Here is a 27942-nt window from a genome sequence, read left to right as displayed (position 1 = left end):
CCAGCTGGGGACGAGAACTGCACCGAGTACTCCAGCCGACAGGGGGCGCAGCACCGCGCCAAGCTCGTGCCCTACCCGTCGGCGCGCACTCCCGCCGACAGGGGGCGCCGAGGTCCACGGACCCGGAAGTGGGCCGCTCCGCCGGGGACCCGCCGCTGGGGCAGCGTCCCGCCCGCCCAACTATGGGGCCGCTGCTCTGGCTGTCGCTACTCGGCCAGCTGCTGCTGCTGCGGCCGCCGGCGACCTGGTCGGCCGGCCGCATCCAGGTCTTCGTGTTGCCCCACAGCCACATGGACGTGGGCTGGGTCTTCACGGTCCAGGTAAGTGACGGGTCCCTGAGCCCTTGCACAGTTGCTGCCCCCTGCGGGGTGCACTCGGCCCAGCCGGGAAAGGGGCTGGCCTGGGCTCCAGCCGCCACCCTGGGACCTGCTGTCTGAACCGCAGCCTTGGGAGGGCCACTTCCTGCCTCGGAGTCCTAGTATCACATCTTATTGGATGGTTCCTGAAAAAGTCAGGGCAGGGGAGTGTGTCCCCAAAGTGTGGGTTGACAGGTAACCAATCTTCAGGAGTAGCATACAGTGCGGCTTGCTTCCAAGCAGGTGAATGTCAGCTGACTACTGAGAAGTGGGCGGCCCTCTGGGGGTGCTGACACAGGGTCTAGCCGGTTCAGCTTCCTCTACACACTCCAACCCAGCCAGATGAGCTATGTGTTGAGCCTGTAACCTCGTGATTCTTTCTGTTCAGAACCTTGGACAGGGCGGCTTTTTCCGTCCATTGCCTCAGTTTCCCCATCTGTAAAGAGAAAGTGGTGATCCCTACCCATACCCCTTGGTCTCCGGATCTTCTCTTTGGTCCTTTGGGCTCACCACCACCCGCAGCCTCTCTGGATCTGTTGTGATGGCGTCTGCCTCCTCAGGAGAGCATGCGGGCCTATGCTGCCAATGTCTACACCACCGTGGTGGCGGAACTGACCCGCGGGGAGCAACGCCGCTTCATCGCTGTGGAGCAAGAGTTCTTCCGGCTGTGGTGGGATGGTGTGGCCTCTGAGCAACAGAAACACCAGGTAAGGCAGGGACAGGGGTGGCAGGATATGGGTCCCCAGGTACCCCAGGTGTCATATGAAAGTCCCAGCAGAAGACTAGATAGATAATGTGCTCAAGAACATGCCAGCTGAAGGGGGGGGGGGAGGCTGCTGCCCAGAGACAGGGTGATGTGGTCTTTTCTTTTTCTGCCTGTTCTTGGGAGGGAAAAAAATCCCCTACAAGCCAGCACTCCTTCCCAAGAGGCATGGGGGTTGGTGCTGAATCAACACCAGGTGAACCTTGCCCCCTCCCCTATCTGCACACACTGACTTTCCCCTGCCCCTGCTGGCTGTGTTTGGGATCCTTGTGGCTCAGGGGCAGTTAGTATCACACAATACAGAGAACCTGGGCAGGTTGGTGCCTGGTCCTGCCACTGGCATTTGTAAGCCATGGCTTCGGGAGATAGCTGATTCCCCTCTCAGACAGCTCATGCCAAGAATGAATCTGAAGAAACACCTGGAACAGTGCTTGGGAGCTCTTAGTTTTCTTCCCAGAATTTTTCTTTTCTTTTCTTTTTCCTGTGTAGCTCTGGCTGTGCTGGAACTTGCTCGGTAGACCAGGCTGGCCTCCAACTCACAGAGATCCGCCTGCCTCTGCCTCCCCAGTGCTGGGATTAAAGGCATGCACCTCCACTGCCTGGCTGCATTCTGAACAGTCACTGCACATGAGCTTTAAAGAGCATAAGTAACTTGAGGTAGCATACTAAGCAGGCTTAGCAAGGGACTGTTGGGTCTTTCTGGGGCCAGGTTGGGGAGTCTTGTCAGGCCTGTCAAGTCATAGTGCATAACCTCATGTTTGAGGCCCCTTGCATGTACCAGCGATGGGGACTGTCATGTAGACTTACAGAGATGATCCGGCTAGTGTCTCAAGGGTTTACAGTTTATGAATAAACAGGTGTGATTTTGAAACAGGAATGTCAGACTTCAAGCCTGCCTCTTCTGGTGGGGTCTGTCTCCAGTCCTCTGAGAGGGGTGTGGCTTTTGGGTAAAGCTCTAGGTAGGAATCTACTAGTACAGTTCCCTGGAGGCCAGGATTTTGTCTGCTACGTTCAGTGCAGAATCTGCAATAGCTGGACAGCCCCCCATATGTAGCAGGTGGCATTGGGAAAGCCACCTCAGCACACAAGCCGAAAGCACCATACAGACAGCCTGGTAGCCTATTGCCCACCTTCATGCCCATCATTTTTCTCTACCTATCCCTGCTTTCATTTATCTAACATACATTCACCAGCAAGACCACACTGAACCCAAACCTGTCTCCTTCCAAGGCGTCAGGCTCCCAAAGAAGACAGCTGAGGAACTGTTGCCCGAATAAAGGATCTGAATGAAAGGTGACAGTTTAGAGTGACAGATGGCCCCAAGCTGGATGGGTGTGCCAGGAGAGGAAACTGGTGGGACACTTGGAGAGTCATGTGAAGCCTGGGGATTGCACAGGAAAGTCTTGGTGTTCTGTTTCCTGGTTGGGGTGATAATACTGGGGTCAGCATCACCCTCATTCCACTGCGGCATGCTCAAAGGCGCTCAGAGTAGGGCAGGCTGCGGCTAACTCACCGTAAGTTATTTGAAAATTAAAAACACATTTACGGTTACAGACATGGATCTAGGTCTGAGACAGCTGTCGTGGGCTGTGTGCTCCTGGAGGACTTGGTATGCAGCGGGACAGTGTCCGGATTTTTGTGAAGTGAGCCGGGGTGGGGGTTTCATGAAGGCACCAGAGAAGGGTTTGGGACTTATGACCTGGCTGTCTTCTGCCTGCCTGTGCCCAGGTCCGCCAGCTCCTGGATGAAGGACGCCTGGAATTTGTTCTCGGAGGCCAGGTCATGCATGACGAGGCTGTGACCCACTTGGATGACCAGATCCTGCAGCTCACAGGTTTGGCCACTGTATTCACTTCTTTGTCATTGCTGATAAGCAGCAGCTGAGAACACCGGTTAAGCTGTTTGCCCGGCTTACAGTTTCTGCGAGTTCAGTCCCTGGCTCTGCTGACTGTGGGCCTTTGTTGGAGCAAAATGGCAGCAGGACCATGTGGATGAGGAACTGTTGATGTCATGGTAGACAGGAAGGAACCAGAGACAAAGTGGACCTGCCCCAACGACCTACAACCTCCAGTCAGACCCTGCACCCTAAACTTTCCAATGCCTCCCACAATAGGACCAAGCCCCCAGTATATGCGCCTATGGGGCAGTGGTTCTCAACTTGTGGGTCTCAACCCTCTGTGAGTCGCATATCAGATATGTACACTCGTAACAATAGCAAAATTACCGCTATGAAGTAGCAATGAAATAATTGTCTAATCAGGGGTCGCGCCATGGGAACTGTATTAAAGAGTCACAGCATTAGGAAGGTTGAGAACCACTGCTGTAGGGGGTATTTCACATTCAAGCCATAACAGCTACCCTGCCCCGTCACTCAGGCCTGGAGTGAGTAGAAGTGTATGCTGGCCTCCATGTCCTGAGTTCAGCCTGCTCCTCTGAGCAGGGTGCTTCGGCAAAGGGAAACAGTGATCTTCCCGGTCTACAGGGGTTTGAGTGGAGGGGTGAAAAGTCAGGGGTTCAGAGTCAGGTGACCAAGAACCATCATGGCCCCATGGACCTTGGCCTCAGGAAAGGGATGTATCAGCAAACGCCAGCTTCTTCCTTGAGAGATTAGTTTGATATGCTACTATCTGCCTCTTGAGAGAACTAAGTGGGGGTAAATTCATCTGAAGTACTTTAAGTAGAATATATGGTTCCCAAATGAATGCCCAGTGTATGGTATCTGCTTCCACCACCGGCATCACCATCACGACTGCCATCATCACCGCAGTCACCGTCACCACCATCATCTCACCACTGTCTCCACCGGGGTCCCATCACTGCCACTGCAGTTACACCTGCTCCTCTGTGTCCCTTCTCCCTTCCGTCACCTCCAGTTGCAGGGATGCACTGTGCTCACACAGTCCTCGTGGAGGCTGAGGATGCCCGGGGATCCCCAGCCTCACTTAGCACATGTGAAAACTGAGCCCCCGGGGACTGCAGAGATGCCAGTGGTTAAGAACAGTTGCTGTTCCTGTAGAGGGTCTGGGCTCAGTCCTAGACCCACATCAGGAAGCTCACGATTGTCTGCAACTCCAGCTCCGGTCTCTGTGGACACCTGCACTCACATACACGTGTCTGCCTAGAGGCACGTATTTTCAAAACTATAAATCTTAAAAATAGAGTTGTAAAAACTGCGACCCAGTGAACGAAGTGACTCAGCCAAGGACCAATAACCGGTACTGGGCTCAGGGCTGGTGACTGAGCAACAAGCCCCACGATCTCTGCACTCTGGCCTGGGCCCAGCTTCCCCCAGTAAAGCACAGAAGGACACCACAACATACCATAAAGGACATCAGCAACTTTCTTGGCTCTTTTGAAATAAGGGAGGAGATCTTCACTTGAGGCCCACCCAGCTTATTAGCCCACATGTTATCAGCTGTCTCCATAATCCGTGGTGTTAAAAGATAAATTTAAATACATTAAAGTGATGGGGTTGATTTAGACAAGCAACACCAGGCAATGCCTGGAAACATTAACAAGATTGAAGGGGGACGTGGAACGAACACCTTGGTGGTTCCTGACTGAGCTTACTCTCCTGTGGAGACGTCGCGGTCTCATGAATTATCCATCACTGACTAAGCTTGTTCTCTGGTCCTGTTAGCTACAAGATCAAATGTCTTATGGAAGAGTTAGCATGCCTTTGACTCAGACTCACTGCATCCTTCACCACAGGCTGGCACTGTGCCCTGAACAGTGAGGACTCTGCCAGTATGGGAGTGGCCTAGGGAGTTTACCTGCCCTCAACATGCTGTTGACCATGCAGCCTCTTGCTCCAACCTCCGTTTCCTGCCCATCCCGACCTGCCCCGCTGGCAGAACGATGCTTGTCTGTGCCCTCTGCCTAACACTTACCCACGCCACACACCTAACCCACCAGACCACAAGCTTCCCCCGTTCCTTGTGCCCTTTCCCGACCACCCTTGCTCTCTGTGTCCCTACCTTGCTTACGATCTGCTATCCTACTTCCAAATCCTGGCACCACCTGGGGCTCAGTCAGAGTCTCAGGCCTTAGAGAGTCACTGAGTCCCTGTTACCAGTCCATTGGGTAGCAGGAAGACTGCACTTGGAGAAAGGTTTGGGGGAGATTGTCAGTGGTTCATTCAACACATGAGTTTCTTTCTCCTATATCCCCGAACCCAGTGATTATTCCATTGTGGTGGCTTCTGATTGATGTTCAGTGAACAAATGGTCGGATAAGTCTGGCCCAGAGTGCTCTGCTCTGTAACAAACTACCCCCAAACTTAGTAACAGCCAACAGCAAACATGTAGTATGTCCACTTTCTAGATGAGGTACTCAAGGTGCCTTGGAGTTGTCCTCAGGGTGTCAGGCCTGGCTGCATAATCTGAGACAGGAAGCTCCCTCACCTAGTCCTAAGGGAAATGAGCCACACACATAAGGACCAGTGCTTTGGGTTCCTCTTACAGGAGACCCCAGACTCCACCAGATCAAGAGAGACATTTAGAATGCTGCTCCTGGGGGGTGGGAAGTTATGTTTTAGTTTTGCAAGAATCAAAGTTCTGTAACTGAATGATGGTATTGTGAATGTACTTAAGCCTAGTAAATTGAATTCAATGTGCTCAATTAAGAGTTAAGATCAAAACCCTGCTCTGCCACCCTGACATGCTCAGCCTCAGAACTAACACTGAAGCTTCACAGGGTACCCAGAGAGTCGGGGTGAAAGTGGTGGGAGAGACCACCCTGGCCAGCCCAGCTAGGTGACCACTGTCTTTGCAGAAGGACACGGCTTTCTCTATGAAACATTTGGGATTCAGCCACAGTTCTCCTGGCACGTGGACCCCTTTGGTGCATCAGCGACAACCCCGACCCTGTTTGCCATGGCAGGCTTCAATGCCCATGTCATCTCCCGGATTGACTACAACCTCAAGGATGCCATGCAGGAAGCCCAGGTATGTCCCACGCTATATCTGCTGTCACCTCCTCCTGCCTTCCTGCCCTTTACTGGGCTTCATGGCAACTGCCTGACCCTAGCCTGCCTCCTGTAGCCGCCTCAAAGGGTGGCCTCTGCCTCTGGGCCTTTCCACCCTTTAGCTGGGCCTGAGCCAGGGTTGGCTTCTTCCCAGGGCTGTCTGTGAGGATTGGAGCTGAGCTGCACTCTAGAAGTGTGGATGGAGGACTAGAGGGACAGGCAGAGCATTCAGCTGGGGACGTCACACAAGCAGCCACAGTAGGCTGACTGTGTACTAGGAAGGACCAGGCCTGGTGCCACCTCCATCCGCCCTGGACCTGCTTGGGAGGTGAAGTGTCAGCTAGAGGCTGCAGGTGCTAGGCCAAGGCGGTGTGTGCCCGTGGAGTGGTGGTGAAGGACAGGGTGCTGTTCCTGAAGGCCAGGGCTGCGGTCTGCCGTAGCCTCTCCCCTTGGCACGCTGGTAGCCATTTTCTCCTCACATCTCTACCGTGGTGCGCCATGTCTATGACTCCCACCCCGCATTTTTCTCTCAACAACCTTTCTTCTTCTCCCTTTACCTCCTCTCCTTCCCCTCCCTTCCCCTCTTCCTCACTGCCTCCCCCTCCTCATCTCCTCTCCCTTTCTCTCTCCTCCCTTTACTTTTTCTGGTCTGTTCTGTTCTGTTCTGTTGGTGCTAGAAGATTACAGCTGGGGCCACCTTACAATGTTCAGAGAACACTCTGCCACTGGGTCACATCCACACCCTTTCCATCTGGACACCGGCCCTTCTGTGTTAGGAACCTTTTTTTTGAGATGTATTTTATTTTTAATTACATGTGGGTGTGTCTGTGTGCAGATTATGTATAGAAAGGCCGGAGGGTCAGATGCCCTGGGCCTGGAGTTACAGGCAGTTGTGACTGCCTGGCATGTCTGCTGGGAATCAAACTCCAGTCTCCTGAAAGAGCAGTTTATGCTGGTAAGCACAGAGCCATCTCTCCGGTCCCAGTTAGGACCCTCCTGATGACCTCATGTTGACCCAGCCACTCCACATGGAGTGCCATTTGTGCTAACAGAGAGCATGTCTTTGTGCGGGGCTTTGTTAGAGTTATCCTGCCTTGCAGATGGGGAGAGCAAGGTTCCAGAGGAAAAGATATCCTATGCAAGATTGCCCCAGGAACAGTGGTAGAGCTGGCCAGCCAGAGTCACACAGTGGTGGTGTCTGATGCAGGAAAGCATGATGAGGAGCATTTCGTTGTCACCTACAAAAGCACAGGCTACTATTCCTGAAGCTGAGCTCGTGCACATTGCTAATTTCACCCGTGGATGGCCCTAGAGTACTGAGCGTGGCTTCTCCCCGTTTTTCACTCAGACACCAGGTCAAAGATGGGTCTGGGGGTTTGTACAGGGTCCCCAAGCAGTGCTGAGAAGAGCTGGCTCTGGGACCGCAAGCCTGTCTTATGCCCTCTGAGACTAGACTGCACAGTAGTGAGCTTGCCATAGCTGGGGGTATTCAGACAGAGTAGAATGAGCTCCTGTGAGGCCTGGCCTTGGGGAGCTGGCACTGAGGAGCAGGTGCTGTGGGGACACGTGCAGCTCCAGAAGACTGATCTCCCAGCTACAGGTGACCCTGGTAGTACCTGGCCTGAGAGAGTCTTACAGAGGTGGTGACGAAAGGGGGCCTTGTCCCTGAGCCTCTGAGAGAGGCTAAGGGTACAGACATGCCATGGAGGCGCAAGGCGGCTGAGGGAGGAGGACCAGGATACAAGCATTATCCTTGCCCCTGCCCTGTTGTTCCTGGTTCACAGGCGCTGCAGTTTGTATGGCGCGGGTCCCCAACCCTGTCAGAGAAGCAGGAAATCTTCACTCATGTCATGGACTGTTACAGCTACTGCACTCCCTCACACATCCCCTTCTCTAACAGGTAGGTGTCCCTGTCTGCAGCTGCCCTGCCTAGCTGTGACACCGTCTGCTCCTGGGAACAGCTGCGCAGGCCCTGGGCCCTGGGGATCAGAACAGCTTTTTTTAGCAGTAGCTCCCACAAGGTTTCCCATGTCCGAGTCTTCCAAGCATGAGGGTGCTTTACTAGTCCAAAAGCCAGGGGTTGACATCTTAGAAAACAGAGGTGACTCCTGAGGTGTTGTCCCCAAGGTTGTCCTCTGGCTTCCATATGCATGCACACATGCCCGCACACATATACAGGATGAGGGATTTTTTTCAGGTGTGGGCTTATTTGTCTCCACGTGTGCCTGGCTTTGTGGGGTCAGCTGGAGAGTCATTTGTTAGCTAAACCTGTAGTTCAAGGTCCTTGCCCCCATCAGGGATCACAATGTACAGGTGTCTGGAACGCAAAGGGGCACCGTACTGTCTCACAGAGTCAGCGGGCATGCGCCCTGCGGTGAGGAGGTCCCTCCGCCAACAACAGACAGCCTGCACTCTCAAGTCTGGCAGGCCGAGGTTCAGACCCTGCTTCTGTGCCGTGCACCTGCAAGTCCCCTTATGAGGTGCTCACGGCCTGGGAGTGGAAAGTGAACACGAGGAGGTGGGAACTTGCCATTTGCCAGGCCGCTCTGCCAGGCACGGTCTCTAGCTTCTATGCCACAGATTGTTCCTGTTACTCCTCCCATCGTCTCATTGTTTACCAAGGGAAACAGGGCTTGGCAAAGGTGGTCTGGCCATGGCAACAGGGATCTCATGACTGCCACTCAGTGCTGCATGGCATGAACAGGGGTGGCAATTCCTGGGCTTCTCTGGACCCTGGAGGCCGGGAGAACCTGTTAGAGAGAATCCTGATGCTGTATACTCATCACAGATCTGAGGGTTGGTTTTGAGAGGGGATTTTTTTTTGGTATGGTTGGGTGGTTCTGGTTTGATTTATGTGTGTGTGGGGTGTGTGTGTATGTGTGTGTGTGTTTCAGATTTTTTTTTCATTTTATGTGTATGGGATGTTTTCCCTACATCTATGTGTGTGTACCAGTGCCTGCAGGGGTCAGAAGAGGGCACGGGATTCCCTGGAATTGGAGTTGCGGGTGTTTGTGAGTCTCCATGTAGGTGCTGGGAATTGAACTCAGGTCCTCAGCAAGAGATGGCTTGGGACTACTAAACCATGTCTTCAGCCCCAGGGTTTGTTTTTTCTGATGCAGTTTCCCTCTGTAGCCCATGCTGGCCTTAAACGTGTCTGAGTCTTCCTGTTTTGGACTGGTGAGTGCTAGGGTGACAGCTGTGAGGCATCACTCCCTGCTTTAATTTTTATTTAATTGCATTAAAATATTCAGTAGCTTAACGTCTGATATTTGGGGGCAGTTTTTACCCAAGATGAATCTTCACCCTGGCCTCAGCCAAGCAAGGTGGCGGCTTATAGGAGCCAAGGCACAGGTGACCCTCATCTGATCCCCATTTGGCCATTGTGAAGGGGAAGACAAGGCAGCTGGCTCCATGTGGCCCTGAAATGATATTCCCATGATCCAACTGGCAAACCACACTCAGGGCTAAGCCATCGGTGTCTCCTGCTCTGCCTCTGTTCCCCCCTCAGGTCTGGATTTTACTGGAATGGTGTAGCTGTCTTCCCGGAGCCACCCCCAGATGGCGTGTATCCCAATATGAGTGAGCCCGTGACTCTAGACAACATCCACCTATACGCAGAAGCTCTGGTGGCCAATGTTAAGCAGAGGGCCACGTGGTTCCGGACTCCCCACGTCCTCTGGCCCTGGGTATGGCATATTCCACTTGGGTGTCCTCAGCATGACCAGGGCCTTCATTGCAGCCTGGATGTGACCCTGTGACAGGAACAGCCTGCACATGAGACAGACTCTAACCTAGCCCATCTCTACGTGGTTCTCAATGCTCCATCTTTCCCTGCACGCCCCTAGGCCTCACCCACTATTCCACCCCACCCTGCTGCCCCTCCAGGCTGATAGATAACCTCACAGCCATACCTACCTCTACTCCCACCACCCACATTGTTTGGGCTGAAAACCTGACTGGCCTTCTTAACTCTCCATACATCAGGCCCCCCATCTCCCCATCTGTGCACTGGATTTATAGTGCTACCTGCCTTGAGGCTCGGGAGAGGGGCATTCCTGGGGGACAGCCCCACACCCCATCACCAACTTTATTAAACTACCAACTGCTCTGCAGGGTATTTGTCTCATCCATCTAACTGGTACCACTAAACCCAAGAGGAAGGCATTTCTGAAATCCATTTTGCAGGAAGGATCTGAGACTTGGAGAGATTAAGGAAGTGTCCCAAGGCCACACAGTTACTTAGCAGAGCAAATAGAAAGGGGGAGGGCTTCTGTATGGAGCTGGGCAGGTGACCCACAGCCTGCCTTCCTAGTCCATGGCTGCTTGTGGTCAGGACATGTGAGTCACGGCTATGGAATAATAATAATATCACATTATCACAGTTAGTCCTAGTGATGGTTACTTAGGAAAGGCCTGACAGCTATAGGAGTCTTTCCAGTGTCCTTGTTGGCCAAGGAGGGTCAGCATGCTGCTGGGGATGGCAGTGATAAGCCCTTTTGCCTGGGCAAAGGCTCTGAAGGTTCTTAGAGCTTCAGGCCACTGCTCTGTGTCCTGCAGGGATGTGACAAGCAGTTCTTCAATGCCTCAGTGCAGTTTAGGAACATGGACCCCTTGCTGGAGTACATCAACAACCGTGCTGCCCAGTATGGCATCTCAGTGCAGTATGCCACACTCAGGGACTACTTCCAAGCCTTGCATGCCTCCAACATGACCTGGGGCATCCATGACCACCATGACTTCCTTCCCTATTCTTCAGGTATGAGCCTCAGGAGGCTGCGGTGCGAGTGGGTGGGAGTGGCAATTTAGTATCGTACAGACCTTTCTCTGAGCTCAGTGTGGGCTGGGGGTGGGGGGGGACCAGGATGGTTCTCACCTGCTCTCCCCACATAGACCGCTGTTTCCCGTCCCCACACTTGTGCAGTCACAGGGCCCCCTCCTAGGAGTGCCCTTATGCCCGCTCTTCCTACATGCCCCTCCCCTCGGCAGCACCTTCTCACACTGAGGGCAGGCTGTTCAGTGCCTCCCTTTATTAGAGCAGCCATACTGTCTTCTTGCTGTTCTGTCATTGTCATTGTGAGGGACGTCATCTGTTTCTTACCTGTGTCCTCAGGCCTGAGCCTAAGCAGACTTCAGCATTCAGCCTCTGCTGCCAGGCTGGGTAAAGTCTGGGACCACCAGCCTCATAGTAGGGACCCTGATGGTGCCATTGTGTCCCTACGACTAGAACTATGACTATGACTATGACTATGACTATGACTATGACTATGACTATGACTATGACTATGACTATGACTATGACTATGACCCATCCTGTCCCTGTTCTGGATGCTCCACAATATAGTGAAGGCATCCAGCTTCAGCACCTCCTGCTGGCAGCTACAGCAGGCAGGCTGATCTCCTCTGCCTAGCTTCTAGCAGAGAGCCAGGACATGTTGAAAGCACTTTCCTCAGGCCCTGTGTCAGAACATCACAGAGTAATGCTTTGTGTCTTTGCTGTGGGGCTGGGGTACAGCTCTGTGGTAGAGCACTTGTCTAGCATGTAGAAGACATGGGCTCCATCCCCAATGCCAAAGACAAAATGCAAATTTCTTGGTTGCATATGTCACAGTCTGTGAGGGGCCATATGACCCAGTTATGCCTTTGCCCAGATACGGAAGTCAGGCAACATTGGTAGGATGCTGACTGCCACGCTTGAGCAGGACAGCTAAGAGGTCAGAACAACCATACCTCCCAGTGAGCTTTGCCCTGCTCACCAGTCCAAGACCTGGGAAGGAAACAAACTTGGATGGTGTCTGCTGGCTGACCATTTAGGACCATGTGATCAGGAAGCCAGGAGCACTGGTTTTATCAGTGAAGGATTAGGAGAGGAGACCTCTGTGAAGGTTCCTTCCCTTCTCCCTTGCAAAGTCACTGCACACATAGGCACACATAGGCTCCAACTTCAGGGTCCAGGACCTGGGTTGCCTGCCCCCCTTGACTCAGTTGCTGTAATTCTCAGGCCCCTTGTACCACACTATTTGCAGACATGGAAGGGATGGGGGCAGGAATGTGGGCACCACCACAACAATAGTAGGATAGGATGTGTTTTGTGAGAATAGTTAGAGTCCAAGTGGGTGAGGTCTCATCTGTGGGCATCATTAGAGATGTGGGCATGTCACATGCGCATGGCTGAGTGGAGGTGGCCGGGTACAATACAGAAGTCAGTGTGTGGATGGTGCCGGACACACAGCTTGGGGAGCAGAGTTACAGTGAATTCCTAGCCTCTGTCCACTCGCTTTGTTGGTGCTACTTGACTACCCACCTATGGCCTTTCCTTGGGGCCGTGTGACCACTCTCTGGAATCTGGTCCCAGTCCTGTAGAGAAAGCCTAGGAAATAGAGGAGGAAGCTGGACCTGGAAGAGGCGAGAAAACAAAACTCACAAAAGCCTAAGACCTGCCTTCCAAAAAAGGAGGCTGCCAACCGGGTGTTGGTGGCACACGCCTTTAATCCCAGCACTCGGGAGGCAGAGGCAGGTGGATCTCTGTGAGTTCGAGGCCAGTCTGGTCTACAGAGTGAGTTCCAGGACAGCCTCCAAAACAATACAGAGAAACCCTGTCTTGAAAAAATGGGGAGGGCTGCCTCCACCCTGGTCACTTGCTCTGCCTCTGACATAGACCACTGTTTCCCGCCCTCACACTTGTGCAGTCACAGGGCCCCCTCCTAGGAGTGCCCTTATGCCCACTCTTCCTACATGCCCCTCCCCTCGGCAGCACCTTGCTGACATTCAAGCTTACCTGGGACTTCTGAAGCCCACCGAGTCCCTAACCAAAGTGTCTGTGGCTGTTCAAGGCTCCTCATTGCACGCCGCCCACTGAAGCCTCACGTCTCCCTCCCTCCCCCAGCTCTTCCAGCCCTTCATTTGTGTGGAGGCTGCATGTTTCCTAAGTATGCCATGGGCTGTCTTCTGTCTATTGTGGAACTGCAGCACCTACCTTGTCCGCAGTCTGCCCAGCGTAGCCTGATACTCCCATCAAGCAACAGAGCCTGTCTAGAAATCCTAGGTCCTGGTGTCACCAGTAGTCCTGCATGGTGACTCTGAGTGGCCAGGCAGACCTAGTTAGTACCCTTAGCTGTTCCCAGATCCACACTCAGCTTCACAGGCTAGCCCCTCAACCTCACTGCATGTGCTTACCTCCCAGAACCATGGCAGGCCTGGACCGGCTTCTACGCATCCCGCAGCACCCTCAAGGGGCTAGCAAGGCAAGCCAGTGCCATGTTGTATGCCGGGGAGTCCATGTTCGCACGCTACATGTGGCCAAAACCCCATGGGACTATGGACCCTACGTGGGCCTTGCAGCAGCTCCAACAGCTTCGCTGGGCTGTGTCTGAGGTAAAGCCCCTGGATGGCCTACTGAGACCGAGTCCTCATGGTGTAGTGTATATCTATCTCCTCATGACTCGAGGGTCCACTGTCTAGGGGAGAAAACCGTGGTCCCCTCTGGTTGCAAGCCTGGTACTATATGAAACTGAGCCACAGCTGGACCCGTCTCAAGGCACCCAGTGGGTGGCTTCCCCAAGCTTCATGCCTGATTTTACAAAGAACGGAGAATAGAACGGCACTAGTGGAGTGCCAAACGTTCATGACTTTCCCTCTCTGGCTGCAACTTCTTCCCTGTAATCCACCTCCACAGGGTGGTATGGCAATGGAATGGCATGGTGGCCATCTCTGCCTGCCTCCCTCCCCTGTATCCATGGGGAAATGGAGACAGGGAAAGTGGCTGGGTCAGTCAGGCTGTTTTACAGACTCCTGGAAGTAAATCTCCAGGAGCTGTGCTTAGAAGAAGCTGGTAGAATTTCATTGTGTGTCAGGCTAGTGGAATATGTGGTTTCCACCAGGGGACATCAGTCTCCTGCTCTGTGAAAGGAGACGGTCCAGCTCCCCCTGGTGCAGTGGGAACTATACACCCTACACAGTGTACCAGGAGGAACCAGTGCACACGTGGGGAAATCACGATTGAGGGGAAGCTCGATCCCTACCAAAAGGAGGACACTGATAGGGCATCTCTATGAGTTCAGGAAAAGATGGGCCAGTTCTTTAGCCTCTTGCCTCAGTTTCCCTTCTATAAGACAGGAGGGATGCTTCCCTTCTCCTGATCTTCTGTAGAGCAGGTATCTCCCAGGACCAAGTTTGACACCCTTCTTCCTTGACTCTGGTGGCACTAGGTTCAGCACCACGATGCCATCACAGGCACCGAGTCCCCCAAGGTGAACAACATGTACGTGGAGCATCTAGGAACGGCAATGCTGGGCATACGCAAAATGATGGCCTCCATCGCCCTGGACAGGCCCTCGGTGTCTGACATAGGTAAGCCAGACCCTTGCAGGGAGGCAGTGACTTTGCATTGAAAAGAATCTTGGACCAGGAGTGGCAGCACATACCAGCACTAGGGAGGCAGAGGCAAGTGGATCTCTATAAGCTTGAAGCTAGCCTGGTGTACATAACAAATTCCAGGACAGCTAGAACCATGGAATAGAGAGGCCCTGACTCAAAACAACAACAACCTCAAAACTGGGATAGTTGGAGGAGACCAGAAGCTCACATGAGCCTGAGGCCCTGATCCCAGTACTGTGTATGACCTTGCCAACTGGTTCAGTGCTTTGGGCCCATTTCCTCATCCTGGAAACCAGGATGGACTAACGGCTCAGTTGGACTGAGCAAGACCACTAATGAGTTCTGGGTGTTTTCTAAGTCTCAAATGTTCCCTGTAGGCATTTAATGCCTTGCACTGTCTATGAGAGGGAGTCTCGTTTTTTTGAACCAAAGAAACTGAGATTTAGAGGGGTCAGGGCTCAGCTCGGTCTCACTAGCTAGGGAGAAGAAAAGCCGAAGTCTGAACCTGTACTCTGTGCTCCCTGGGACATTTTCTAGCCTAGCCCTGCCTGGTCTCTGCTTTCCCTCTCAAGCCCAGCTGGACTGCTGGTCACCTCCAGGCAACCATGGCCCAGCCTCTTTGTCCATCAAGGATCACTCCTGTAGAGTGACCCATCACACAACTGGGATGTTTAGGTTTGAAACCAGGGAAACCATGAGCAGACAAGGACAAGGCTCTAGGCCCCTTCTTTGCTCATCTTGGACTTTTTGCTGGTCCTTTCTAGCCCCTCTGGTCTCCTCACTTCCCTGATAGGATCTGGGCCGTGCCTCCCACCTTCCCTGACCTTCCATTTCTCTGTGTGTGACTCAGTCTGGCCTGTAGTTTCTGCCCAGGGCTAGCACAGGGGACACAAGTCTGATAGGAGCAACAGTGGCAGAAAGAAGAACCTGGGTTGTGACATCAGTGCCAGGTAGGGCAGTAAGGTGGGCTGTGCCTTCCCGTGAGCACACAGGTGGGCTTCCCCCAGCAGGGAGTAGGTAGAAAAGAACCAAATAGTGACTAGATAGAGGGGACAGCAAGGCCAGAGGAGGGGGCTGGAGACTGAGCAGTGTGTCCAAGAATCAATGCACAACGGATGGAAGAGACAGGGAGCCAGACCCACACCACAAAAGCCTCCTGTGCTGGCCGGGCACTCAAAGCCTTGCATCCAGATCTTACACCTCCCCCCCTCGCCCCTGCCCGAGGGGCTCTGGAAGGCCAAGTCTTACCTACTTCATATTCAGGAGCTCCCAAAAGCATCAGGAGGCCTCAAGTGACACCAATTCTCTCTGTAGACACAGGTCCTGTGGGATACTTTGCCTCTGTATACAACCCGCTGGCCTGGAAGATCACCACCATTGTCACACTGACTGTCGCTTTCCCCAATGTAAACGTCACGGATGAGTTGGATCAGCCAGTGTCAGCACAGGTATGGGGGAGAAGTCTTGCTGGAGAGTGTTTGCTGCTGTCGGCCACTTGGCAACCTTATGCAATCTATCTGGCTCTGGACATCTTTTGCTTTGTTTTGCTTTTTGTTTTTCGAAATAGGGTTTTTCAGTATTGTTTTGGAGGCCATCCTGGAACTCACTCTATAGACCAGGCTGGCCTCCAAGTCACAGAGATCCGCCTGCCTCTGCCTCACGAGTGCTGGGATTAAAGGTGTACGCCACCAATGCCCGGCATGCTCCGGGCAGAAGTGCCAAGGTTGGGGTGGGATCTAGGCCTGCCCCCTCCACACTCCTAAGACACTCAGTATAAGTCACATAGTCTGCCTTCCAACCCCTCCCACTGCCAGGATGGGGAAGGGCAAGACATACAGAGAAGTGAGTGGAAGGAAGGTCTGTTCAGAAAGCAAAACCAAAGCTTGTAAAGATGTCATCTGCGTCTTTACAGGAGGTAGAAGGATACCACTGTCCGAGTGGATGGTGAGCACCCGTTCCAGGAGTGTGAGGCAGGGTTATGGGGTGACTAAGGAGACTTCCTTCCCATGCTGCTGGCTTGCAGATCCAGAACTCTACGAATGACCCTTCTGCCTATGACCTGCTTATCCTGACCACCATCCCAGGCCTCAGCTACCGGCACTACAAAATTAGGCACACCTATGGGGACCAGGCAGACACCAAGGAACCGGTCGTCCCCCTGGCCAGTACCCTCAAGTTTAGTCCCAAGCTGAGGAACCAGACCAGCCAGGAAGTCAAGCTCCTGATACCTGTGACGAATGACTGCTATACTTTGCTGTTCGACCAGGACAGTAACATGTTACATAGTATTCAGGAGAGGTAAGCTAAAGCCAGCACTGCCTGGGAAGTGTGCCTGGTGCCTGGACAGTGTCCTATGATCCCCTTCCTGCTCTTGTGTTCCTTTAGAGGGAGGCTTGGTCACTCAAAAAGATCACTTCAACTGTCTTATTCCAGAGCCCTGACCGGTAGGCAAGAGGGACTAAGAGGCCCCACGAGAAAGGTGCTCCTGCGGTCTACTTGTCTAACTACAGAAGCTGAATTTCTGTTCAGGAAACAGTTATGCTGTTTACAACACAAAGGGCCTTTAAACCCTTTTTCCACCCACCACCCCTCACTTGTCCGTCTGTCCACTGAGCCAGCCATCTTACGCGACTGTGTATCCATATAACCAGATTCCCCCTACCCATGTATCCATCCATTCACCCACACCCGTGGGGATCAGGAGACTCTAAGGGCATGAAGTATCTCTGGCATGTGGCACAGGGATGGCTCCTGTTAGCGTGACAAATCTCCACTCTTATGCTAGTGTGGCTCCCGGACCACTAAATAGCGGTCTGGGGAAAATGCTCCCTAATGGCATCGGTGTGTAGGCTCCCTCTTGTGACTTCACCTGACAGTCCTTAGCTATGTGTGGGGTCAGAGGTTTTCCCTGAGGCTTCTGGTAACTTCCTCAGGCTCTTCCAGGGCATCTTTTTTCTCTCCTGATCCCCAGCAAGTGCCCTGCTGCAGATGAATGATCTCGTTGAAGGTAACACCAGCCATTCTCCTCTTCTGTCCCTGCAGACAGAGCAACCGCACGGTGCGCATGACCCAAGAGTTCCTGGAGTACTGGGCCAATGGAGATGTGAAACAGGGCCCCATTTCTGACAACTACATGTTTACGTCCAATGACACCGCTAAGCCTACCTGGGAGGCAGTGGGGATGGAGATGGTGGTGGGCCCGCTGGCAACCGACATAAGGCAGTACTTCTACAGGTGCCTCCCCTGGGTGCCGCAGCCCCTGCCAGGTTCAGGAGTGGGTGGGGCAATGAGCCTCTGTCCCTGTGCTTGGGCATGGCTCTGGCATGTGACTAATTAATGAATTGTTAACTTCTACCTGTGCTTTTTGTGTACGCCTTAACAGTCATGTTGTTGGTAGTTGAGTCAGAGAATGGGAGAGAGACTTTTGTCACAGGGGCCATAGTATCTTCATGGGGTTGCTGTGTCCAGTATTGCCAGGGCGCACCAGCATATAGCTGCCCTAGCTCCCAGCTTCCTATATGAAGGAGCTGGTGTCCAGCCGAACAGCATTCCCTTCTGTGCCCCCTTCCCAGGAATATAATAGACCAGGATTACATCTATTCGATTCACTCTCGTCTGGCCCATGTGCATCCGAACCCCGCTGGGGAACTGCTCTGCCAACGGATAGAGCAGCAGTACCGCGCAGGCCCCCTGGAGCTGAACCGTGAGGCTATCCTGAGGATCAGCAGTGACCTGAACAGCCAGAAGATCCTCTACTCTGACAACAATGGCTACCAGATGCAGCAGAGGCTCCACAAGGCTTTCAAGAGCAATCCCATCGCCCGGGTATGCCTGCAGCAGCTCCACACTACACCCCAGCGTGTTTTTCCTGACCCTGTTAAGCTTCTACTCATAGCAATAGAGGCTTCTTGGGAAAGCTATTTCAATGGCCCTAGCCAGCATCCTGCCCTGTGGTCTCTGCATCTTGACAGTGCCACTTCCAAGACCTATTCCCCTGTCCCCTCTTGGCTTTGTCAGAGGTTGTTCTTGATGCCATGTGTGTTGAGCACTTAGCAGGGGCCCAGAGTCCTGTCAGCCAGGCTACGTGACTAGGAAGCAGCAGACTGGGAGCTGTGCCTCTGTGCCTCAGGGACAGCTGGTGTCTGCCTGATCCTGTACTGAAGCTGCCACTGGGGGGCATTTATGTCTGCAGAATTACTACCCCATGGTACAGTCAGCCTTCATCGAAGATGACAAGAGCAGGCTGGTGCTACTGGCAGATCAAGCGCATGGTGTCTCGAGCCAGGAGAACGGGCAGGTGGAGGTAAGAGAGGCCCAGTTGTCCTCCCGTGGGCCCTCATAGCCATCCACTGCATGGCCAGGGGCAAGGAAGGACCTCAGGTGATCTCTGCAGGTAATGCTCCATCGGCGCCTGTGGAACAACCTGGACTGGAACCTGAAGTACAACCTCACGCTGAATGACACCTCCGTTGTGCACTCGGGGCTCTGGCTTCTGCTGGGCCCTAAATCCGTCACTACTGGCCTGTACCCGAGGAGCGGCGTGGCGCTGCAGCACAGGCCTATCGTGTTGTTCAGAGAGCTGACTGAAGAAGAGGCCCCCATTCAGAGTGAGCATCATGGCTGTCCAGGATGCGCCCATCTGGGCCAGTGGCCTCTAAGAGGCTCCTGCCTCAGGATGCTGGGCAGCTTTAGAAGGGACCTCAAAGTCTGTGCGCTGACAGTGGCCCCCTCAAGCTTACTCTGCTAGTCAGGGCAGAGCTGAGACTCACACCTGTTCTGCTCTCTCTCTTCCTGAGATCTCCCTCCCTGATACCTTTTTTCCTTCTTAGCATGACCCTGCATCACAATGGTATTTCAAGTGTCGAAAGCACACCGTTTAAAAGACTGACTGGCTGAGTCAGGGTAGGCTGTCAGTATGGGAGAGTGCTTCTAGTTCCAGGGGTGTCCAGCCTTCTGGCTCCTTCTGATAACACAAGACAAAGATTTGTCGTGGGCACACACATTAAATCCAGGAGTACACAATGCATGGCCCATGGCTTGTAAGAGTGTACATATTTATTTCATGTGATACCACAAAGTGACTGTCTCCTGCAAATGCTTACACTTGAGAACTGCAGTTGGTTTCCAAAATGAACAACAACAGAATCACTAAATGACCTCAGTGTCTTGGTTAAGTTTATGATCTTATGATGGCTGCACCTGTAGCTGTCCTGGGCCATAGGTGGACACCCCTGCAGAACCACCTAACCATGATCCAAGTGCAACATTTGTGTCATGCCTCCTCTAGGGCTTTTCTCTCTAGGAACGTGGCTGGCTCCATGTGCTTTCTTCCTACTCACCAGCAGAGGCTTGCATTAGAATGCTTTATTTTTTCAACCAGAATCCTCCCCAGGCATCAGAAGAAGGCAGGTGGCTGTCACTCACCCATGCGAGGAATGCTGTCTCCTCCATGCAGTGTGTAAGGTCCAGCCTCTGCCTACTAGCAAGGGCCTGGCACCTTGTGTTTGAGAGAGCATCTCTCTCTCTCTCTCTCTCTCTCTCTCTCTCTCTCTCTCTCTCTCTCTCTCTCTCTCTCTCTCTCACACACACACACAGTCAGGGTACCAGGGACCAGATGCAGACACAGTGACTGATTGGGCAGCCTGGTGAATTCATTAAGGAAGAGCTAAAGCCAAACATGGCAACCCATGCCTGTAATCTTAAAACTTGGAAACCTGAGGCAGGAGAATTGCTGTGTGTTTAAGGCCATCTTGGTCTAAACTATAAACTCCTCTTAAAAAGAGAGGAAAATATCCATGTATTGATGGTATATGCCTTTAATCCCAGCACTTGGGAGACAGAAGCAGGCGGATCTCTAAGTTCAAGACCAGCCTGGCCTACAGAGTGAGTTCCAGGACAGCCAGAGCTACACAGAGAAACCCTGTCATGAAAAAAGAATTTAAATACTAAAAAAAGTAAAAAGAGACAAATGAAAAGGAAGGAAGGGGAGGGAAATAGAGAAAGGAGAAGCTGAGTGAGAAGGCAGGATGGCTGTGGGTATCCAGAGAGCAGGTATTCCTGGTTCCTTCCTGTCCTCACACTGCACACTGAGGATGGCGGTGTGAGGTGTGGGCTCCCCCTGGTGGCTAGGATCTTTGCTGCAGGCGAAGATTCAGTATGTCTGAGAAATCTGTCTGTCTGTCTCTGTCTCTGTCTCTGTCTCTGTCTCTCTCTCTCTCTCTCTCTCCTTCAATCCCTCTTGAGCAGCTGGGGCCACCGGAGAATTTAATCTGAGGCCGAAACACCACAGGGCTGTACTTGAGCTCAGGGTCCGGAACCTCCATAGGCCGTCCCTCATCTCACCTGTCTGCCTTTCCCTCCTCCTCTCCCTCTTTCTCTTCCTCTCCCCTCCTCCTTCTCCCGGGACAGGACTATACACCTCCTTGGCTTCTCTCAGAAAACAGCTGTCTCACACTATGTAAATCGTATGTTTGTCTGTGTCGCAGAACACCTGTGATAACCAACTTAAAAGCAAGGACATTTTATTTTAGTTCATGGTTTCCTGGCCTTAGTCTGCGGCCACCTGTCTCTGCTGCCTTTGGTGGCATACTACATCATTTTGGAGAATACAGAGCAAAGACAGCTGACAAGCAAAGATGGAGAGGAAGCGCCTGGAGTCCCAGTGACCTTTACAGGGGCACAATCTAGCGACCTAGCTTCCTCCCTGGGACTCACCTCCTAAAATTCTGAAAATTGCACCACCCAGTAACCCACAGTCTGCAGACAAAGCTTTTAGCACACGGGAAACAGAAGATCCAAACCTCACAGTGTGCAAAAGGGGCTGAGACCGATTTTCAGGACTGATCCTGTTGGTTCCATCTGAATCAAGTGACCCATGCCTAGGCAAGCCCGTGTCACTTGGTAATGAAGAAAGGGACAAGTGAGCATTCTGGGTCCAGAATAGAAAGCAGGCTGTGTAGGCTTGTCTTGTGAGTGTGAGCAGATGTGTCCCTCTCTGGCCTTAGTCTCCTTATCTGGAGTCTGAAGTGGCCAGGTGGCAAGTTGATGTCCCTCCCTAACTGAAGCTGTGCACACTCAGCAGCTGGATGCGGAGAGAGCAGCATGGGGGCAGAAGAGGCCTGTGGGGTGGGGCAAGGGTAGAGCAGGGCACTGAGATCTGATCTTCAGGCTCACTGTGCTGTGGGTTGCACATGGCCAAGTGGGGCATGGTGGGAGGGCAGAGGCCCCCATGCGGACACTGAGTGCCTGAAGGAGTTAGTTGCAAAGCCTTCCTCACTATCTGTCTTCCTCGCAGGACCCCAGAACCACCGGGCTGTGACATTGCCCCCCAACCTGCACCTGCAGATCCTCAGCATACCTGGCTGGAACTACAGCAGCAACCATGGCCTGCACCTGAAGAACCTTCAGAGAGGTGAGGCAGCCTACCAGGGTGACTCCCTCCCCTAGTCCACCAGGCAGTCTTCACAGCTCCATCAGGGCACATAAGAGACCAAGGCCTGTAGAGGGGTGGAGAATTACCAGTCAGTCAGCCATCTGGGGCAGTGTGGTCCCAGCCTCTGGCCCCCAGCCCAGGACCAGCCACACTACTCTGCAGATGAATGACGTGCAGCCCCCAGGCGGCAGGCCACATGCTGCCCAGCCCTTGGGGCTGCCCTGCGCCAGTATCTATGTTGGTCAACCTTTTCATCTGATGACAAAACACCTGAGAAAATCAACTGGGGTGGACAGGGCTGATCACACAGCCATGGAGACTTCAGCCCTTCGTGGCAGGCAACATGTGGCAGAGTAGCAGCTCAGTGCTTGATGCAGTTTCTCCTTTCCTCTCGTTTTCCACATGGGCCTCTATGGGAAGATGGCAACGGCATTTAGGGTAGGTCTTCCCACCTAGCTTGAGCCTCTTGGAGAACATCAAGAATGTGCTGTGCCAATCTCCTAGGTGTCTCTTAATCCAATCAAGCTGTCAATCAAGATCAACCATCATGTGCAGACAGTCCTCCTATAGCTCCCAGGACCTCAGTTTCCACTTACCGTCAGAACTAGGACAGCCTGACAGTCGGGAGTTTCATTGACTCAGAAGATGCTCCTTTCGGGTGCCAGAGTCCTGTTTCCTGAGCTTGTTAGACAGGCTGACAATGAGAAGGGAAGCAGACATCAGGGATGGCACCCACTAGGAAACAACATTCCTCTTGTGCTCACTGTGTGTTGAGCCATGTGACCGACCACACAGCCATATGATCACACCCAACTCCAGAGGGGACAGAGAGGAACTGGAGGATTTGAGGACAGGCCCAAAGTTGGGTCACTAGAGGAATGAGGACACTGGCATCAGCCCCGTTAGTATGCTAGAGGTACAGGGCTGGCGCAGCCCATCTGGGCCCAGCCTCCGCTGCACATGAGCCATGTGACCATGGGCAAATGATAGCCGCTCTGGCGGCCAGCTGCAGGTGCCCTGAAGAGAGGCTGGGATGTGGAATGGAGTTCAAACTGTGAAGTGCCAGGTCAAGACTGTAGCTTTGAGCAAGCTTGGTGGGGTCCTCACTGCCACATCCACCCTTACAGGCCACCCAGAGAAGCCCCAGGCCAACCTGCAGCGTGTGCTGCTGCGCCTGCACCACCTGTATGAAGCAGGGGAGGACTCAGTGCTCTCTCAGCCTGTGACAGTGGATCTCAAGGTAAACAGCCATGCTTACCCCGCCCCAGCCTGTCAGGCCCCAAGAATGCCCTTCCTCTGGGGAAGCAAGTCCGGTCCTGAGCTACACCTTTGTCAGAGGATCACTGGGCATGTTCACAGATGAGACATGCTGGACTCCCATTGTATGCTCTCCCTTCAGGATGAACAAAATTTCCCAGTTAGCTCCACAGGCCACATCTGGTGCTTTTGTGTTTGATTCTGTACTCTCTGGGGGTGGGACATATGGTGCACATACATGTTTGTATGGCTCTGTGCACATGGGATCAGGACTCAATGTCAGGGTACCATCGTCTCATTTTTCGGCCTTATTTTTCAAGGCTGGTTCTCCCACTGAACCTGGAGCTCACTAGGTGGCTGGACGGACCACTGGGCCCCAGGGAACCTCCTGTCTCTGTCCTCCGCCCTCATCCCTAGCACTGGGGTTCCAGACAAGGCAGGCAGGTGAGCTACTGCCTCAGTCCACTGCAAAACCTTTCAAACAACATGGACAGTCATTTGTAACATCAGAAAACCAACCAGGACTCCCTGGACTTTCCAAGAAAGGTGACTTAGAGTCAGAGAATTGAAGGTCTGTGTCCAGGTGTGCAGATAGATCCAGCTCCCCCGACCTCCTGAGCCTCAGTCTCCCTACCAGCAAAGTTAGGGAGGTACCAGTTCTTGACTCGGAAGGCTGCAGAGAGACTCTGGGGCAACTATGTGAGCATAGTGCCCTCTGTCTCTGCAGGCTTCCAGGCACCTCTCCTGGAAGCCCTGGAGCCTGTCCTCATGTGGGCTTGCTCATCTGGCAGATCATCTATGGAGGCTCACACTGCCGGGCCTAGTTTCCTTACCTGTGAGCAGGTTGGCAATCTGCTCTTTCGGATAAATTGCTGTAGGTGCTAGGCACTGAGGCAGGGCCTCAGGACCCGAGGCACAGTTGGTGGCCACCCTTCTGTCTTGGTTAAGTGAGCTTCCTGGATCTGAGGCATCAATAGAGTCCACCCCTCCCTTTGCTCCGGCCCCTGCAGGTTACACTTCAAGGACTAGGGTCCGTAGTAGCTGTGGAGGAACGCTCACTCACAGGGACCTGGGACATGCACAGGCTGCAGCGCTGGCAGTGGAGGACAAGGACTGGCCACCAAGGTTTGGGACCCCTGGATATCCCTGCCAGGCTGGGGAACAACACAGACCTTCCCTGTGCCGGGTGGCCTCGTATAGCTACATTCCATCTCTGGATCCACAACCTTTGTTAATTACCAGATTAGGTTAACAATAGCTTTGTGTCAGTCCCCTCCTGCCAGGGCTCCACACAGGTGTGGGGGGGAGGGGGTCTGTCTGTGTGGGAGAGTGGGGGATATTTCAGCTATGCCTGGAGGAAACAGGCACATGAAGAGGCTTCCTGCCAAGGCTGGAGCCCAAGCCCCCAGCAGGACTTAAATGGAGCTGGTAAGATAAAGGACTGCTTTGCAAATGCTCCCACTCAGTCCTTAGGTGTTCAGTGCAGCCCCACAGGGAAAGCAGAATGGTGGGCAGTACACTGGCCTCAGTGTAGCCCCAGAAGAAGCTAAATGGTAAGACCCACTTTAGCAGGAGTCCTCGGAGGAGGGGGCAGCCAAGGGCCATCTCCACGGGGGAGCCATAGCCGACTAGAAAGCTGCTGCGGTGTGTGGGGAGTCCGGGAGGAAGAGGCAGACAGACTGACTCCTTGTTGTCCACAGGCAACCCTACCTCCCCAGCAGAGTCAGCAGGAAGCTCCATCATCACTGTGTACCCCAAGGAAATCCGGACTTTCTTCGTTTACTTCCAGCAGTGATGCCAATGCAGTTGGCCCCAGGGCCATGGAACTGGGATCCCCCACCCCCCCACCCCCAAAAAAGAACGATGAGGAGGGACTCAGAGGGAGGCGAAAGCTGCTCATTGGATTGCTGTGTGGCAGAAAGTAGCCATGTGGGGAGAGGATCTCTCATTTTTATTTTTAATAAAAAATTAAGGTCTGGGCTCTTCCTTCCCATGCTCAAGCCAGCCCTTCCCTCCCTTGTCACATGAATGGCCCCTCCCTGCCTTGTTCCCTTCCCTCCCTCCTTCACCCCTCCTTGCCTTAACCCTCCCTCCGTTTTCAAAAAGAGCCTTTATTCTTCAAAAGTTAATGTGAATGAATTGTTGAAAACTGGAAGACAGCAAGAGGAGGGTCAGCCACCGCTCATCGCTCACAGCAGATCTTTAGGACCTGTGTCTGAGCACAGCATGACCCAGTGTGTGCCCAAGATGTACCGTGTGTGTCTGTCATACTTCCCATACCTTTACTGATCCAAAACCCCATTATGTGAAAATGTTGGTGACCAAGAATACAGTTTACTGACTCCAACTATTTTACAGAAAAAAATCTGGCCTCAGACCTTGTGTGCAGCAAATATTGTAGATACTGTACTGGTGGAGTTGGGTTAACCTCATGCTCTTCTTAGACACAGGGTACACTGTGGGATATCATTAAGAGTGTCCAGTATCATGTTCATACTGTTAATAATGCTGCTGTGGGGGTACCCACCTGTAATAATAGCAGAGGTTGAGAGAAGAGGATTGTGAGTTCTAGGCTGGCCTGAGCTACACAGTGAAACTCTTACTGTTAAAGGGGGGGGGGCGCTGGGGATGACAGCTGGCAGAGTATTTGTATAGTATTCACAGGCTCAGAGTTCAGTCCCCAGTATTGCATAAACTACATGTGGCTGTATACACTTGTAATCCTAGCACTTGGAAGAAGGAGGATCAGGAATTTTAAGTCATCCTGAGCTATATAGCAAGTTCTAGGCCTGCCTGGGATGCATGAGACCCTTCCTCAAAACACACACACATAATTAACACTAGTGAGAAGGTGTATTGCACCAAATTGCCTCATGCGTCTCTGTAGTGCAGCCAGCCAAGATTGGTGCACACAGCTGGATTTGAGCTGCTTGCTAGTGCTTGCCCTGCCTGTGTGGGGCCCTAGGCTCATCCCTAGCACTGTCCACCCCTTCAACAGTCAATCTGATCCCAGCTTTCCTGTGTACTCCGTTCTGCCTCTGCCACCTACTGAACAAATCCTGACACACTGTTGCTGTAGCAGACGTCCATGTTCATCTTTCCTCTTAATCAGAAATAGATGCTAGAAAAGCTGCTGGCCCCCAGCTCCTCACACGTCACCTCGGAACCCCCATAAAGCCTGGTGCTTCAAAGTAGAGCCAACTGCTACAGTGAACACGGACGCCGTATCTAAAAGTGGAGACACATGCAGAGTGCTGGCAAGGGACTCTTCCCACCCCACCCCTGCTTCCCTTCTCCATTCCCAGCACAGTCCCTGCGAGCTCCTCCCCTAGCAGAAGTCCCTTCTAAGGACTAGCAGGATGTCCAGGGATCAGCTACATACCTTGAGTATTAGGCTATGTTTACCCTTCAGTAAACAGCTGGGATGGGGCAGTTGGGCGCAGTGCCTTTGTGACCAGCAGTTCTCCTCATGTTGTCCCTGTTACCCAGGAAGCAATCAACACCCCAAGGGGCCAACATTAACAACTCTGGTCCCAGAGAGCAACTGCCTTGGGATCACAAAGCCACCAAGCTTGCCTTAGCCTCTGCTGCTCTGTTGTTCCCCCAGTAGGGATGAGCAAACTGTAGCAGACAGCAAAGGCTGCAGACTGAAAGGGACTTCCAGATATGGACTGGGAGCTAGAGACATCCCCTCTCTCTTCTGCCAACCCAGGGACATGCACCCACCTGTGATACTGGGGTCTTAACGTATGTCCACTGGTGATTTTGCAAAGTGGCCCTTGTCTGTTCCCTCGCTGCACTGGTCACCATGGCAGTCTCTAGCATCTGGGAAATGAGATGCTGTGAACTAGGACCTGACTGTTCCTGACATCTAGCGTATACAGGGAACAGTAAGGTACCACACAGTGACACAGGGACATAGCTCAACCACTCCTGCTTATGCCTTATTGAAAGCCCCAAGACAGCGCTCTACATACCCCCTCCATAACATGTGTGCAAATCAGTGTCTGAGTCTCGTAAAAAGGGTTTAACCATCCTCCCACAAAATAACATTTCACTAGAACTTCAACAAAGTGACATCTATAAAATGTGTTCTGTCCCTGCATCTGCTTTTAAAAGACCTGGCACTTTATGTCTCAAAAGCCCAAGCACTTCAAGAAGGAACTACCACCATTATCACATAATACAAAAGTGCCTTCCACACATAACAGTGTGCCCATAACCCTTTCCAGTCTTCTGCCATTGTATGGGACCCCAGGTATGGTGGTTTGAATAGGTATGGCCCCCATAGACAACATGCATTTGAATTATTCGCCCATAGGGAATGGCACTATTAAGAGGTGTGGCCTAGTTGAAGTGTGTATAGCCTTGTTGGAGGAAGTGTGTCACGGCAGGAGCAGACTTTGAGGTCTCATATGCTCAAGCTACACCCAGTGTGTGGTACACAGTTCACCTCCTGTTACCAGTGGATCAAGATATAGAACTCTCAACTCCTTCTCAAAGCACCATGTCTGCCTGCATGCCACCATGCCCCACCACAATGATAATGGACAAAACCTCTGAAACTAAAAGGTAGCCCCAATTAAATATTTTTTTCTTTATGAGAGTTGCTGTGGGTTGGGCAGTGGTAATGCTCACCTTTAATCCCAGCACTCAGGAGGCAGAGGCAGGTGGATCTCTGAGTTTGAGGCCAGATAGGTCTACAAGAGCTAGTTCCAGGACAGCCTCCTGATGGGAGATGCTATTCTGTAAATTTGTCTCTTATTGGTTGTTGGATAAAGCACTGTTGGCCAAT

At 52.8% G+C, this 27942-nt stretch overlaps 1 protein-coding gene and 1 long non-coding RNA gene across 2 annotated transcripts; one reads left to right on the top strand and one right to left on the bottom strand.

Annotated features, from left to right (window-relative positions):
* Nucleotides 1–125: 125 nt before the first annotated feature.
* Man2b2 (mannosidase alpha class 2B member 2) lies at nucleotides 126–25494 on the top strand. Its single transcript, XM_013112529.3, has 19 exons — nucleotides 126–320; nucleotides 917–1063; nucleotides 2848–2953; nucleotides 5893–6065; nucleotides 7870–7985; nucleotides 9594–9771; nucleotides 10643–10841; nucleotides 13266–13456; nucleotides 14290–14431; nucleotides 15773–15906; nucleotides 16482–16756; nucleotides 17501–17692; nucleotides 18031–18283; nucleotides 18651–18761; nucleotides 18852–19065; nucleotides 21753–21869; nucleotides 23018–23130; nucleotides 24158–24272; nucleotides 24848–25494. Exons 1-19 carry the CDS (start codon nucleotides 183–185, stop codon nucleotides 24940–24942), a joined length of 3009 nt encoding a protein of 1002 aa, XP_012967983.1. The 5' UTR covers nucleotides 126–182; the 3' UTR covers nucleotides 24943–25494.
* On the bottom strand, nucleotides 21838–26665 carry LOC121140796. The gene is made up of 3 exons (XR_005877710.1): nucleotides 26530–26665; nucleotides 22487–22584; nucleotides 21838–21954 (listed from the first exon to the last, which is right to left on the bottom strand). It is a non-coding gene; the product is annotated as an uncharacterized LOC121140796 (long non-coding RNA).
* Between the last annotated feature and the right edge of the window lie 1277 nt (nucleotides 26666–27942).

This window comes from Mesocricetus auratus, unplaced genomic scaffold (assembly GCF_017639785.1).
Source record: "Mesocricetus auratus isolate SY011 unplaced genomic scaffold, BCM_Maur_2.0 Super-Scaffold_100006, whole genome shotgun sequence".
NCBI classification, from domain to species: Eukaryota; Metazoa; Chordata; class Mammalia; order Rodentia; family Cricetidae; genus Mesocricetus; species Mesocricetus auratus.
Note: the sequence above shows the minus strand (reverse complement) of the source record. Positions and strands in the feature narration are given on the sequence as shown.